This window comes from Acromyrmex echinatior, chromosome 14 (genome assembly GCF_024713525.1).
Source record: "Acromyrmex echinatior isolate Ae372 chromosome 14, ASM2471352v2, whole genome shotgun sequence".
In the NCBI taxonomy this organism is placed as follows: domain Eukaryota; kingdom Metazoa; phylum Arthropoda; class Insecta; order Hymenoptera; family Formicidae; genus Acromyrmex; species Acromyrmex echinatior.
The window spans coordinates 3064636-3078348 of record NC_141865.1 but is presented as its reverse complement, the minus strand read 5'-3'; the positions used below and the strand labels follow the sequence as shown (position 1 = coordinate 3078348).

General features: G+C 28.5%; 1 protein-coding gene and 1 long non-coding RNA gene across 7 annotated transcripts; both read left to right on the top strand.

Annotated features, from left to right (window-relative positions):
• The first annotated feature begins 251 nt into the window (after nt 1-251).
• LOC147907341 (uncharacterized) lies at nt 252-4407 on the top strand. 4 transcript variants are annotated; one of them, XR_015547330.1, is made up of 3 exons: nt 252-385; nt 850-924; nt 3804-4407. It is a non-coding gene; the product is annotated as an uncharacterized LOC147907341 (long non-coding RNA). The 4 variants fall into 4 exon arrangements; XR_015547331.1 differs by having other exon boundaries at nt 291-592; nt 767-924; XR_015547333.1 differs by having other exon boundaries at nt 293-592.
• Nucleotides 4408-5551: 1144 nt separating this feature from the next.
• LOC105148130 (uncharacterized) lies at nt 5552-12737 on the top strand. 3 transcript variants are annotated; one of them, XM_087413132.1, is made up of 9 exons: nt 5552-7989; nt 8269-8388; nt 8748-8865; nt 10199-10478; nt 10546-10656; nt 10732-10822; nt 10907-11043; nt 11254-11386; nt 12664-12737. In XM_087413132.1, the coding sequence occupies exons 1-9, from the start codon at nt 7834-7836 to the stop codon at nt 12727-12729; spliced, it is 1212 nt and encodes a 403-aa protein (XP_087269258.1). In that variant the 5' UTR covers nt 5552-7833; the 3' UTR covers nt 12730-12737. The 3 variants fall into 3 exon arrangements, with proteins under 3 accessions (XP_087269258.1, XP_087269257.1, XP_087269256.1); XM_087413131.1 differs by having other exon boundaries at nt 8742-8865; XM_087413130.1 differs by having other exon boundaries at nt 10546-10822.
• Nucleotides 12738-13713: the final 976 nt, after the last annotated feature.

Sequence of the window (13713 nt, the reverse complement as noted above, 5' to 3'; positions counted from 1 at the left end):
TTGGTTGGTTCTTACATTCTGATCCGGGGATCGATTCTGTATCTTGAAATGAGGTGAAAATTACATATGTGAGCGAATTTACTAGAATACTAATAATTTCATTAGTCAACATCTAGTAAATTTGCTCACTTTTGTAATTTTCACTTTGTTTGAGACAGAATCAATCTCCTGGTTTAAATCCTCGGTGGAAACTAGGCCAGTGAGTGGTCGGTGCTTCTGGATGCACCTAGAGACCCTATGCAGTAGAGTCTCTCTAAATTTGACCCATGATACGACAAGTGTGGAATACCAAAAGTATAGAGTACTCTCGCTACAGCACGAGTCTACCAATCACTGCGTACGCGATCGTAGTTGCGCACGCTAACCTGTCAAAGTGCACTACAGTGTAGGTAACCTTATCAGAACATGTCATATGTACATACGTATCACACATTATGTATCACAAAAGAATACATTAACAAATAGTTATGCATAATCTGCCTATGGAATTACATTGTATACACTGAAAACCTAGTACAATTAAGTGCAGATGCGTGTGCAATACATGTCCAATCTACGGCATGGAAGGGACATGACATTAGTGTTTGGAAAAGTACGTGTGAGGAATGCAAAGATTACAGAAGTCAAATTTAGAAAGACTCTACTGTAGTTATAACAGAAGATGCGGTCGAGTTGCCGCTATGAATGTTTCGAAGCATTTTTGATTGGTCAATTAGTAAAATTCTTTCTTTCGAATGGTCAATCAAATGCTTCAAAGCATTCGTAGTGGCAACTCAACCGCACCCAGAGATTCGCAAAGTGTTACGTGATCGATAAATTTCTCTGATTGGCTGGAATAATTCGTTGTAGCTGCCATATTGAATTTACTATCAATATGTACACTCAACATCGACTCCTGTCGACTGTTGTGGATTATGGAATGAGGTTAGTAAACTCATCTTTCTATGATTTGTATGAATATTTATTTCTTGCTTTGGATTGAATGTTGCATACCTTATGTACAGAATTTACATTCATCATCATGCCAACAAATTGCACCGCATGTCGTTGTAGTAATAACAGTGTATTAAATGTGTATTGTCTATTATGTGTGTTCTGAAATCTAGAGATGTCGGATTGACAATTCTAACTTCAAATTAACAGACACGTTAACTCATTGAGAACAATGGTGATTAACAAGAAAGTTAATTTTACTGCTTTATTCAACGACAGGATATTCTTTATTCCACAATTGATTGCAGACAGACAATCCGACATCTCCAGGTTTCAGAACATACATAAATGTATGACAATAGGTATGGTCAACGCGATATTGCAAACGCTTTTTTAATTAGTCAGTTTGTAAAATTTTTTCTTGTAATTAGTCCATCAAACGCTTCAAAGCATTTGTAGCGAGACCACAGCCAATGTATAATTTGATGAAACTATTGTTCATAGTTACCATGTTCTACTAGAGTTTTCATGTTTCATATAGATTTTATATTATGCGTTTACGGTTTTACAAATTCAAATATGTTATCATCAACATTGGTAATGACCTCATGCTAGATCAAAGCGTTTGTTAGTTAATAATTTATGTAGTTTACATAATATTTGTCAATTACTTGACTCATAGCTCCTTATAGTAATTTCGAATTTTAATTTTTAAGTCTTCTAACTATACTAATTTAAAACTTAAAAGAGATATTAAAATATATAGTTGTTACCTAGATTCTTAAGCTAATAAATAATTGTAACTAAAGATTTTATCATTATATTTTATTTTATATTTTATTTTCACTGAAAAGACCATAGTAAAAGTTGAAACGTTTGATCTTATTTATGAAGATATTTTCTAGATGTTTTAGCTTTCATTTAATTGTAATTAATCCTTAAACCGGATAAGAGGAATCTCAAAAATTCACAGAGCAATTTTTGCAATATTTTTTGTGTTTTCATATTTTGTGCATGTATAGCGTTTTTTAACGAACTTTGCTAAGCATAAGTTTTATTGCCGAATAATTTTCTTATTTTTGGTAAGCTGGTTAAATTCCGAAAATCAATTTCTGATTTTGAATAAATCATTTTTTCTTTGATTTTTTGCATTTGTCGAAATTGAAATTTGAGTGCTATTTCACAATTTGTCTGAAAAATAATAGAGGCCTTCCAAACCCGAATTACCCGATTACGCAATAGATTCCGTTAAGTTAAATCATATTTTTTTGTTTTGAACGTTTAATTTGTTATGATCGTTATGATTGTTATGATCGATATAACTATGAAGTTGCTTGGAAGGCTATTTAAAGGTGTTTTGAATGATAAATATTTTATATTACAGAGCTGTCCAAGGTCGGTGCTTTTGGCATGAAATCGAAATGTGAGGTATTCACATCTATTACCGTTCCTACTAAGGAGTAGGAACGGTAGTAGGTGTGAAGTAAGGACTTCATTGCTGTTTTGTTATAACGTGCAACTCTCGATCTCAAGGATGATACTTGTTTGAAATCGCTAAAAGTTTTTGACTTGTGTCTCATTATGTGTTTAACAGTATTCTTTTATTCATATATTTATAATTAAATATGAATAATAATATTTTATAATATTATTAACAGAATACTTTTAACGATTTCAGTCAATAATAACTTTTAACGATTTCAGCTTAGTGTCATCCATGAGATCGAACATCGCGCGCTACGACAAAATAGCAATAAAGTGAGGAGTAGGAACGGTAGTGGGAGTGAATACCAACACATTTCAAGCCAAAAAGTGCCAAAAAATATCAAAAAATACGTGGACAGCTCAGTTATATTATGTATTATATTATATTGTATTTATTACCCCTATATTATGTTCATTATCTAACTACAAAAAATAAATGTTTTAATCAATATTTGTATTAGGTGTTGGAATTAATTCGTAGCGTTTTACAAGTGATGGGAAGTACTTTCATTAATGTATTTTTTAATGCTCATGTGAAATAAATAACATTCTTTCATCTTTAAAAACGCTACGAATTAATTCCAACACCTAATATAATAATAATTTTCTTTTTATATATAAAGTTTTGTATTTTTTCTGTATTCTATTAGTGCAATATTTCTCGGTATTTTAAGTAAAAGTATGACTATGTATATATTGTGTTAATACCAAAGCAAAAGAGTGATTCAATTATATTTATTATTACTGTATATTATTGAATATAGAAAAAAATAAATTTTTTTATAATAACTTTTTTCCTTTTTCTGTAATTTTTTTCTATATTTGGTATTATCACAAGTCACTTTTATTTAAAATATTGAGAAGCATTGGACTAATAGAATACAGAAAAAAATACAAAATTTTATACATGAAAGGAAAATTAATATTATTCAAAAATGGATTTAAAAATTTATTTTTTGTACTTAAGTAATAAATGTATCATATAGATAAAATATATAATGTTACAATATATTATATACAATATACAATATAGTAATATAATGTAATGTAATGTTATGCAATGTAGATAGTAATGTTATACTAATAAAAATTATATTATGCAAATAAAATGTTGTCTTATATTTTATGTATTATTTTTATTAAGTATTTCAGGAATTATATTTACATTTGTTATATTATATTAATGAGATTGCAAATACTAAATAAAAGCATATAATGTAAATACTATTTTGTGCATAATATTTATTGCAACGTTTTAGTTTTTTTACTACTTGCAGTCCTTTGAATATAATAAACTTGAGAAATAATTTAAGTTTATTCCAATATATAAATTTTGTAGTCTGTAAATAGATCACAAGACTCTTAATAAATTTATTCCCTGACAGAGACTGCCCAAGACGATGATAAGGACCTATTCTATGAGGCACTCGCCTCCACGCTATGTAGAATTAAAAAGTCTGACATAATAATAGTGATTGGCGACTTCAATGCCAAGATTGGTGCAGACAACACCAGCCTGAAGAGTATCATGCGCCGACAGGAACATTACTTTTTTCGTTACTGATAACTTTACTGATAACTAACTGCGTTACTTTTTTTCTTTGGCAACTATAACGGTAACGAAATTACATTTTTTTGGTAACGATAACAAATTTTACAATTACTTTTATCGTTGACACGATACGATTAGACATAAGCCACTCATAACGCTTGAGACTAGAAAGCTCCTCTGCTGTGATTGATAGTCATCGATTTTTAAAAAGTAACGAAAAGTTATTTTCTCAAATAACAGTAATTGTAATGAGTTACTTTTAAAAATCAGTAACTATAGTAATGATAATTTGTTACTTTTTCTACTCGGTAACAAACTACATAACTGTAATAGCATTTTTCATTGATACACACTCAATGCACTTTAAAGATGTTGTATACAAATCGACGTAAAGATGTACGTTTAATAAAAATATAGAAACAAATTAAATCGCGAAATCCTCAATATACTTATTATGGTATTTGATAAAATATACATTGTATCTTATTTTTACATTCAGATTAGATTAGTGTACAACAGTTTTAATATACACTAAGTATATTCAAACAAAATTAAACTGAAAAAGAAAGTCCCATTAAGCAATAGTTATCCTTTAACTATAACGGCACTTTGATGATTTTAAGTAAAGAAAAATGATTTTTATTTATTTTTGTTGTAATATTTAGATTTGATGAGGAAAATTTAGAAATTAAAAAAACATTTTAGAAAGCAATACTTTTATTTATAAATACAATCTATTTGATATGACATATAATTTTCATATAAATCTTCATTTGAGATAACATATAATTTTATTTAAATTTTTATTTGAGATAATACATATAATAATTATTCTCAAATTATTAACTATATACCGTGCCGCGTCATTAGTCTGCTATCTGGCATCACTGATGGAGGATTCTTTTGCCATCAGGTTTGCTATTTTCAGATTTTGTTTTTACAGATTTCTGTTTTTCTCTTGCAGACTTTTAAGCTATGTGCAGATAATACAGAATAGAAGTAAATGCGAAAACGAAAATATTCGTAATCATATTCAAAAAATATTCATTCAAATGGAATGAAAAAGTATTCATTCGTTTCTTGACGAACAAAAAAGAAGTATATTCGAATGGATATTTTCATCCATTTTTTATTCATTTATTCCAATATTAGGTGTATTCATTGGGCACACTAGTATACATATATACAAAGATGAATTTAGAAAATGTCCGTTGCGACGAAAAAATGTCGGTTTGAAAAGGTGAAATCATCCCTTACATGTGATAAAGTGCAGGTTTTCAGTTTTTTCCATTATATCTCGAAAATTATTCGAGACACCAAAAAATACAAAAGCTTCTCTTTCTATACAAAAGCTTTATAACAAAATTACTTCTATTCATTTGTGTCAATAATATTTTTAATAAACAAATGTTTTATATAAAACATTTTTTGATATCTCGAATTGTTTTTAAGATACAATGAAAAAAGCTAAAATCCGCATGATTTCACCCCTTCAAATCATTTTTCCACTGCAACCAATATTTTCTAAATTCATTTTTTTATGTAATGTAACCTATAATATATATATATATATATATATATATATATATATATATACAAAGCTTCATTAAAATCAGAATTTAACATTTAGTAATCAGAATTTAACATTGGTTCCCTTGTAAATTGTTATAAATATATATTTTAGTGAAAGAATATAATTATTGTATAACTAATTACCGCGTTGGATTAAGGTGATAGCTTTTGGGCTTGAAGATATTTCAGCCTGATCAGATAGGACAGCTTCCAGTGAAGGAGCTCCTCTATTTTTGGAGAAAGACGGACCTCGAATAATCTGAAACTGTTTCTTCTGGGAAGACAATGGATTACGTCTGAGTGTGTGATCGCTGGTGGATCTTCAATGGAGAATCGCCTCCCGAGTTATTATTATTAACTACCGCATTATTAACTCTCAATCGCCTATCATTTTTTAATTATTTTTTAGCTACATTCTTAAACAATGATTAGGACCAATTTTGTTATGTTTAAGATGCGAAATGTTTTTTCTATTATCAATAATTTTGCCGATGATAATCTAATATGAATATTAAAGAAAAATGTGATTCTCTAAAAGAAACACTTATATAATTCAAAAATAGCAGAAAACTCATCCAATGCATTTTTGTAAATAATTATCATAATATTTTTGTAAATAATTATAATATTTGTGAATAATAAAATTATAAAAATGCAACAACAAAATTGTAGCGACTTTTAGTAATCATTGTTGAGAAGTACAATATTTTCTAAGATGATCATTTTTTAAGGATTTCATTAAAATCTTTTAAAAATGATCTCTCAAAAACGTTCTGTAAGATGTTTTTTAAAAGAGCTCTTTATGATCAAGAGCTCTTTATTTATCAATTTATAAATGCTATTAATAAACAAATACGCAGTATTGCTACTAAATGGAGATCAATTTCTCGTAAGTAAGAAAGAGTAATACAGGCATAGCATAATGAAAGCTTTTCGTGTTATAAAACAATTTTTTGGATCAAGTTTTTAAAATAGAAATCTATGGAAGCAGATTGAAACATTTCAACGTATTATCATATATAATTCGTTTAGTTTTGTAAAAATTAATTCAGGGATCTATGATGATATTTATATATAGCATTTCTTAAGGCAAGTTTTCTTGATATAAGAAGTCAGATTTAGGAATTTTTTTAGACGTCAGATTTAGGAATTTTTTTATCATTTAAATGACATCTTTTTTTTTCCTCTAAAATTGACGTATTAGATAATTTATTGATATCATTATTTCATGTTACCTTCGAGACTGTATTGTAGGACATCTTATTTTTAAATTTGAGCTCTTGAAGAGCTTCTTTCTGATAACATAATGCTTATTGAGAAGCGATTTATTTTTGATGGCTAAACATTCTATGAATATATAAATTTATGTATTTGTATCGAAGAGGACTCCAAAAAAAGTCGAAACGTTCGATTGGAATAAAGACAGCATGCCTTAGCAAAGTAAATAAGTTTTTTATTTCAAAAATTTTTTATGTTTATTTATATTTGCGCTGTATTCTCATCCTGAATTTCTTTGTTATATTTTTTTAAATTATAAGACTTTAATTCATTTTTGAGATCTATAGAAAATTTCTTTTTAAACAGAACTCACTTTAATCTGTTAAATTATTAACACTATCATATAAATTTTATTTATTGCTATCATTGCTATCACAAATATTTGTTAACATAAAAAAAACTTTTTATTTTTAATCGCTATAATTGTTATTAAAAATTATTATTAAAAATTGCAGGTAATAAAATCTTGAAATTATAAATGTTTAACAATAATTTATAATCTGTCACATAGAAAGCTCTATGATAATTAACATTAAAATAAAGTATTTAAAAGTTCTTATTAATAATAGAAAGTAAAACAAACTAATTAAAGCACTCATCACTGTCATTTCAATATTTCTTATTGTCCAGGAAGGAAAAAAAGGAATAAAAAAATAAACTTTCAAGATTGTACGTCCATAGGGTGACTGTTCTTTTCTTTGCAGTAATTCATAATTTAAACAATTTTCTGGTCTTTCAGCCTTATATAAAGGTTCCTAAAGAACTACGTAGAGGCGTACCGTCTCAACGTAGATAATATGAGTGCAATAAATATTTATTGCTACGAATGCTATTGCAAATTCAGTTTCTCGAAGATTGGTGATACGTGGAAGCAACGCATATGTTTTCCGATACACGACAATCGACGAGATTAAACGGAATTTTTCATAAGCGTCTGACTATCATCTATACCCTGAGTTAAACAAATTTTATTCCCGCGAAACAGCGATAGGTAAGGGACGATAATAAGGGAGATGGACGATGTCGATAAATTCTTTCGAGAGTCGCATTACAATATTATACAGGTTCTATTAAGCGTCAGCGGTCTATGGCCCTATCATACGACAGGCAAACGCTGTGCGATATATTTCGCATTTCTACTTGTATTTGGATCTGGAATGACATTTGAGGTACACGATCATTTAATTATTATGACGCATTATATACATTTTTTAATTCTGCGATTTTGTTATCTGAAGACGTAGTGAACTTTATAAATATCAAACGTTTTTTTCGATAATTATATTATTGTTGAATAATAGTGGCAATTGTAAAATTTAATACTTTATAGTGTCGCGATCTTTTTCCTCGGCTATGACAGAGCATGAAATTAAAACGAATCAAATCGATTGCAAGCACAAATATCGCACAAGTGATCTACATAATATATAAATCCATTCTGAATGCAGGTGCTGGGTATAATTGAAATTTGGTCAGATTCTTTAGAAGTGATTGACTGTTTGCCGATGTTAGTTCTCAGCACGGTATCGATAAGTAAACTGATTTGTGCAATATATACGTTATCAGAGGTAAATAAAAATAATCTCTCTTATATGTATACATGGAAAGAACGGTTTTGCTAAAATATAAAAATTTAATTAAATTTAAATCTGAAATTAATTTTGTTAAATCATCGCAATAATTATGTAGTTCAAATTGGTTGCTGGAATGTCTAAACTTTTTGCAGCATTGCTCATTATGCTTAAACATCCTATATAATTATTTTAACAATCCAATAAACTATTTGCAGATCTATATAGCTAAATTTTTAGATATATTTCGATTAGCAAAATTGTTCTTTCCGTTTCAATTTAAATGACTGAGTAGAATAAGATTGGACAATAGTCAAGCAATGTAAAATCGTACTTAAATTGATTTCGAGCTGCAGATTAAAATACTTTTGACGAGAATGCGACAGTATTGGTATTCTCCAAAGTCGGATGAAGAGACTAGAATTCTGCTTTCATACGCATTGTATGGAAAGAAATTAAGCTACGTTTATACAGGCGAGTTGTTTCTCTCTGTATGTATATAATAATATAGGTACATTTTTAACAATATATTATACATACATATATTATAAATACATATACAGTGTGGGATATTTAAACTAAGGATTATAAGCTATTGTCAATTTTTTGAAAATTAATTTTACTACCCTTCGTCCCCCCTTCGACCATACTTCTTTTTGAACATATTTTATCGCAATGCATATTTTCATGGATATTATTGTATAACAAAAAATATTGGTACATAAAAGTATAACAATAAATATGTCGAATAGGGGAGACAATCCCGATCTTGATCTTGACATATGTTATCATGGTCACGACTCTGAATAACTTCCAACAAGTTTCAGCCATCGCTCGTTAAAAGTTATTTGTTAAAAAGTTATTAACAAAAAAGTTTGAAAAAATAATATATCATTTCTGCTGTAACGAAAGTTATAAACTCATGTAGAATCTGGCTTTGTGTTGTAAAGTGTATGCGTGATGCAGTGGGTTCCACTCCGAAAAAAAATAATCTAACCTAACCCATTTTTTATTTTCGCGCGGAAAGTTGTAAATTCAAGCAATGTTTAACATGGATTTACAACTTTCTACAAGTAGCGAGAACCACCCCACACCAAAATATGAGTTGGGTTATTTTTTTTCGGAGTGTAGCTCCCTGCTGAGGAACGGAACCCAAGTGTATGCATCTACGCATATACTTGATAACACAAAGCCAGATTTTACATGAATTCATAATTTTCGTTATAACAGAAATGTTCGATAATGAAATCGATAATGAAATCTAATGTATCCATATACAACCTTTACAACGTGAAACGATGGTAATGTAAGTTTCATTAAAATATAGTTGTGTCCAAAACTTCTCTTATGTAAAAATTCACTGCTTTAAAGAAATTGACTGCTTTAGAGGCGCGTCACTAGACAGAACATATGTCTACGTCAAGGTCATCGAGGCTGAGTCCCTTATAGGGACAATTATCGAATATTTTTATTTTTAAAGAAGAATTTTTGTTTTATAACACTACTGTTTTATGACACTACTTTTTTTTTGTTAATAACTTTTTAACGAATAACGAGTTAAAATTTGTTGGAGATTATTCAGGGTCATGACCTTTGCAACATATGTCAAGGTCAAGGTCATCGGGGCTATATATCTTCCTTATTCGACATATGTATTTACCAAAATATTTTTTATAATTCTTATCAAATTTTAATCTTTTTAACATTTTACATGTTACCTTGACATCGCGTGTACCTCTTCTTATCATGTTGATAAAATCACAAATTATAAGAGAACCTGAAACCGTGTGTTTTTTTTAATTATTAGGTGTCTTACTCAGTCATACTGTTGTTTTTCTATTTACAACATTATTAAGTAAATTACTCTATACGGAATCCAGCGAAGACGATCCGTCAAGTAATGTACATAAACAAGTAGGATTACCATATTATGTCAATTACATTTTGATTGATCCAAAAAAATATTACGTTCCAATTTTTGTACACGTTATCATATGTGTTATATCTTATACAATCTTGATGCTTACATTCGACGTCTTGTATATGACGCTCATTCAACATTGCTGCGGTTTGTTTGTAGCTTTGAGGTGAGTTTTAAATCATTGACTCAAAATTGCTTTTAAGTAATATCTGCGAATAACAGCAATCTTGCAGATATCGTTTGGAAAACGCATTTGAATGTGAAGGCAACGATTTGCAGATGTCTGCAAAGAAACTTTACTCGAATATTGTGTACAGTATTCGAAGGCACACAGAGGCGATACAGTTAGTACATATTTTCGTCATTACTTGTCATTCTGAAGCATACAATAATTTATATTTTTATACGTACTATGATAGATTTTCCCTTGCTATTGAATCAATACATAGAATACCGCTCTTCATACACGTCGGAGCTAATATATCGGTTCTGAGTATTTTAGGATTTCAGGTAATTTTATATATATATATATATATTCATTTGATAATTATATTATACATTGATTTTTAATTACATCCATGTATGCTTCTTTAGGTGATAACGAGTACGGAAGATGTGAATCACTTGTTGAAACACACTAGTTATCTAAGCGCACTTTTACTCAACACATTCGTTGAAAATTGGCAAGGTCAGAAAATAATAGATTCCAGCGAAAAGGTGTATGAATCCGCGTACGTTTTACACATATTACCAGAAATACACTTACTAAAATCATATATGCTCAAGTGAATAAAATAACAAGAAATAATAAAATTGAAAAATTTCGCGAAGTAATGTAAAAAGAATTAATGTTTTCTTTAAAAAAAAAAGAATAAAAAAGATAAGTAGATAGTTAAGTAGATATTAAAGATAAGTAGATACTAAAAGTAATAAATTTACAGATACAATGCGGAATGGTACAAAATGCCAATAGCGCAAAGAAAGCTTTTCATTATGATCATGATGAAAAGCAGAAAATCATTGAAAATAACCGCGGGTAATTTTGTTAACTTGTCATATGTAAATTTCAATGCAGTGAGTAAAACGATAGCTTAGTTATAATAGGGAAGACTAGGGACAGTTGTTACAATTTTTAGAAATATATTGGGCCATCTAAAAAGTATCCGCGGTTTTTTGTCACTAGATGGTGTTGACCATCAACACCATCTAGTGACAAAAAAACCGCGGATACTTTTTAGATGACTCAATACATACATTTCTTTATTTATAACATATATGTTTATTTGTTTTAAAAAATGCACATGATACAATAACTATTTAGGTTTATGATACTATTTGCTACTAAAAAAGTATAATTTCAGGCTGTTTACGAGTAGAATATCAAAATCCGAATTAGTACTTGTTCCGATTTAGGGCAAAATGAAACAGAGTTAGGGAAAATTGTAACATGCTTTAAAAATAAATTATCTTCATATATTATTGTTTTTAAATCAGTAAATTTACTATTAAAAAGCAACGAATTTGTTTTTTAGAGTAGAGAATTTGTTTCAAAAGAGTAAATTTGTGTTTCAGAACAGATAATTTTTTATAAAACAATGAATTTGCGTTTGTAAAGTAGTGAATAATATCTTATTACAATAAGATAATAAAAAATACAACGCATTCATGGCCATAGAGCATGAAAATGTGACCTTAGTGCATGCATAGCAGTATTTCGTGGCTGTGACAGATTTCTTAACCTGAATAATCGTTAACTTAAAATATTTTGGTTCATGAAACAGAGCGATACTTTTTTTTTGTCAGATTTTTATTTTTATGCGAAAACGCATCGATTATTCAGTATTTTTTTTTTTAAATTTGAGGTAAGCGGACTCTTCTTAACATTTATGGTTAATTATTTTAATGGTGTTACGATATATCCTGGCGATGCGGTACTATTAACCATGTTGTAAAAATTTATATAAATATATTTAAAAAAAAAACACTTAAAAATATCAAGAAAAGATATGCATATAGCTTGAGAAAACGTAAATTAGAATTAATAAAATAAAAACATGATAAAAAGCATTTTATTTGAAAGTTTAAAGCAAAAAAATATAACATCGTTACACTTATATGGCTTCTCTGAGCACTTTATATAACTTCTTTTACATGATTAATGTCATAACGCGATTAATGTCATGAGGCAAACGCAAGCTTCAATACTGACTATTTTTGTTCTTTATCTTATCTCTTATCATTTAAAAGATATATGCATTATTACAACTAACCTCCATTACAACTGTCCCCAGTCTCTCCTACATACAATTTTTCGATTAAAAAGTGTAAAATTTTGTCTAATTTAATTTAAGGTATTGCGTGCATCATCATCTTATTTTATGCTGCTACGATCCATACAGTACAAATTACAAACGTAATAAATAATACATATATATATATATATATATATATATATATATATATAATGTCAACATATTAATGTTCATACTTATTAATAATTATAAAATTAATTCACTTAAAAGGATGGGTATGAATTTTGGTTATGAATTATATGTAATGAGTTATATAACCTTCCAAATGAATTTTCTGTAATTAAAATAAAGTTGTAGAAGTGTCATTTTAATAACTAATACTCAACCTTAGAATTAATTAATTAAATAAATAGTGATTAATAAAAATAACAATAAATAATATAATTAAATTTTTGCAGTTTTTCTAAATTACAAAATCAGTTACACTAAAAACTCTTTAGATCCAAATTTGATACATTTCTGGGAAATATCCGGAAGTATAATAAATATTAAGATCAACGTTATAATGCAATGAAAAAAATCATGGGCTTAATATAAAAGTACTGCTTACTTTCTGGACAAGTTCATATATTCACAATATTTCTTATACATATATTTTTTTATATATAAGCTCATTTATAACAAATCGTTTTTTTTTATCATATATAATATTCTCATTGAGCACGAGCGTGGCATAGTAGGTGGCTATTCCAAAGATCCCGGGTTCGATCCCAGGCAGATTCAAAGAATTTTTCACGTACTTGTAGCTCCTCTTCAATAGTCTGGCAAACCATCAAGAGTATCTATTGCCAAGAAAACCTCTCAAAAACTGCCGTTCGAAACCAGCGTTAAAATTGTAAGTCCCGTATGCTCGGTGTACGATCCGCGTGTGCACCACATACGTATGAGATATCGAACAACAACGAAAGACGTTATAAAACTGAAAATATATATATATATATAATATTCCCATTAATATTCACTATATTTCTGTATATTTTCCAAAAATGTTTTAAACCTTTATCTAAATATCTTTTAATTTGGTTAACAATTTGCTTTAATTATTTTGCAATTTAAGAAAGTTGTGAAAATTTGTAAAATTTATGTGAA

Excerpts from the sequence above, each read along its gene's own strand:
- LOC105148130 (XM_087413130.1), top strand. The coding sequence starts at position 7,834 with ATGGACGATGTCGATAAATTCTTTCGAGAGTCGCATTACAATATTATA. Across the intron at positions 10,823-10,906 it reads TGAGTATTTTAGGATTTCAG|GTGATAACGAGTACGGAAGA; the intron begins GTAATTTTATAT and ends ATGCTTCTTTAG. Across the intron at positions 11,044-11,253 it reads GAAAAGGTGTATGAATCCGC|ATACAATGCGGAATGGTACA; the intron begins GTACGTTTTACA and ends ATAAATTTACAG.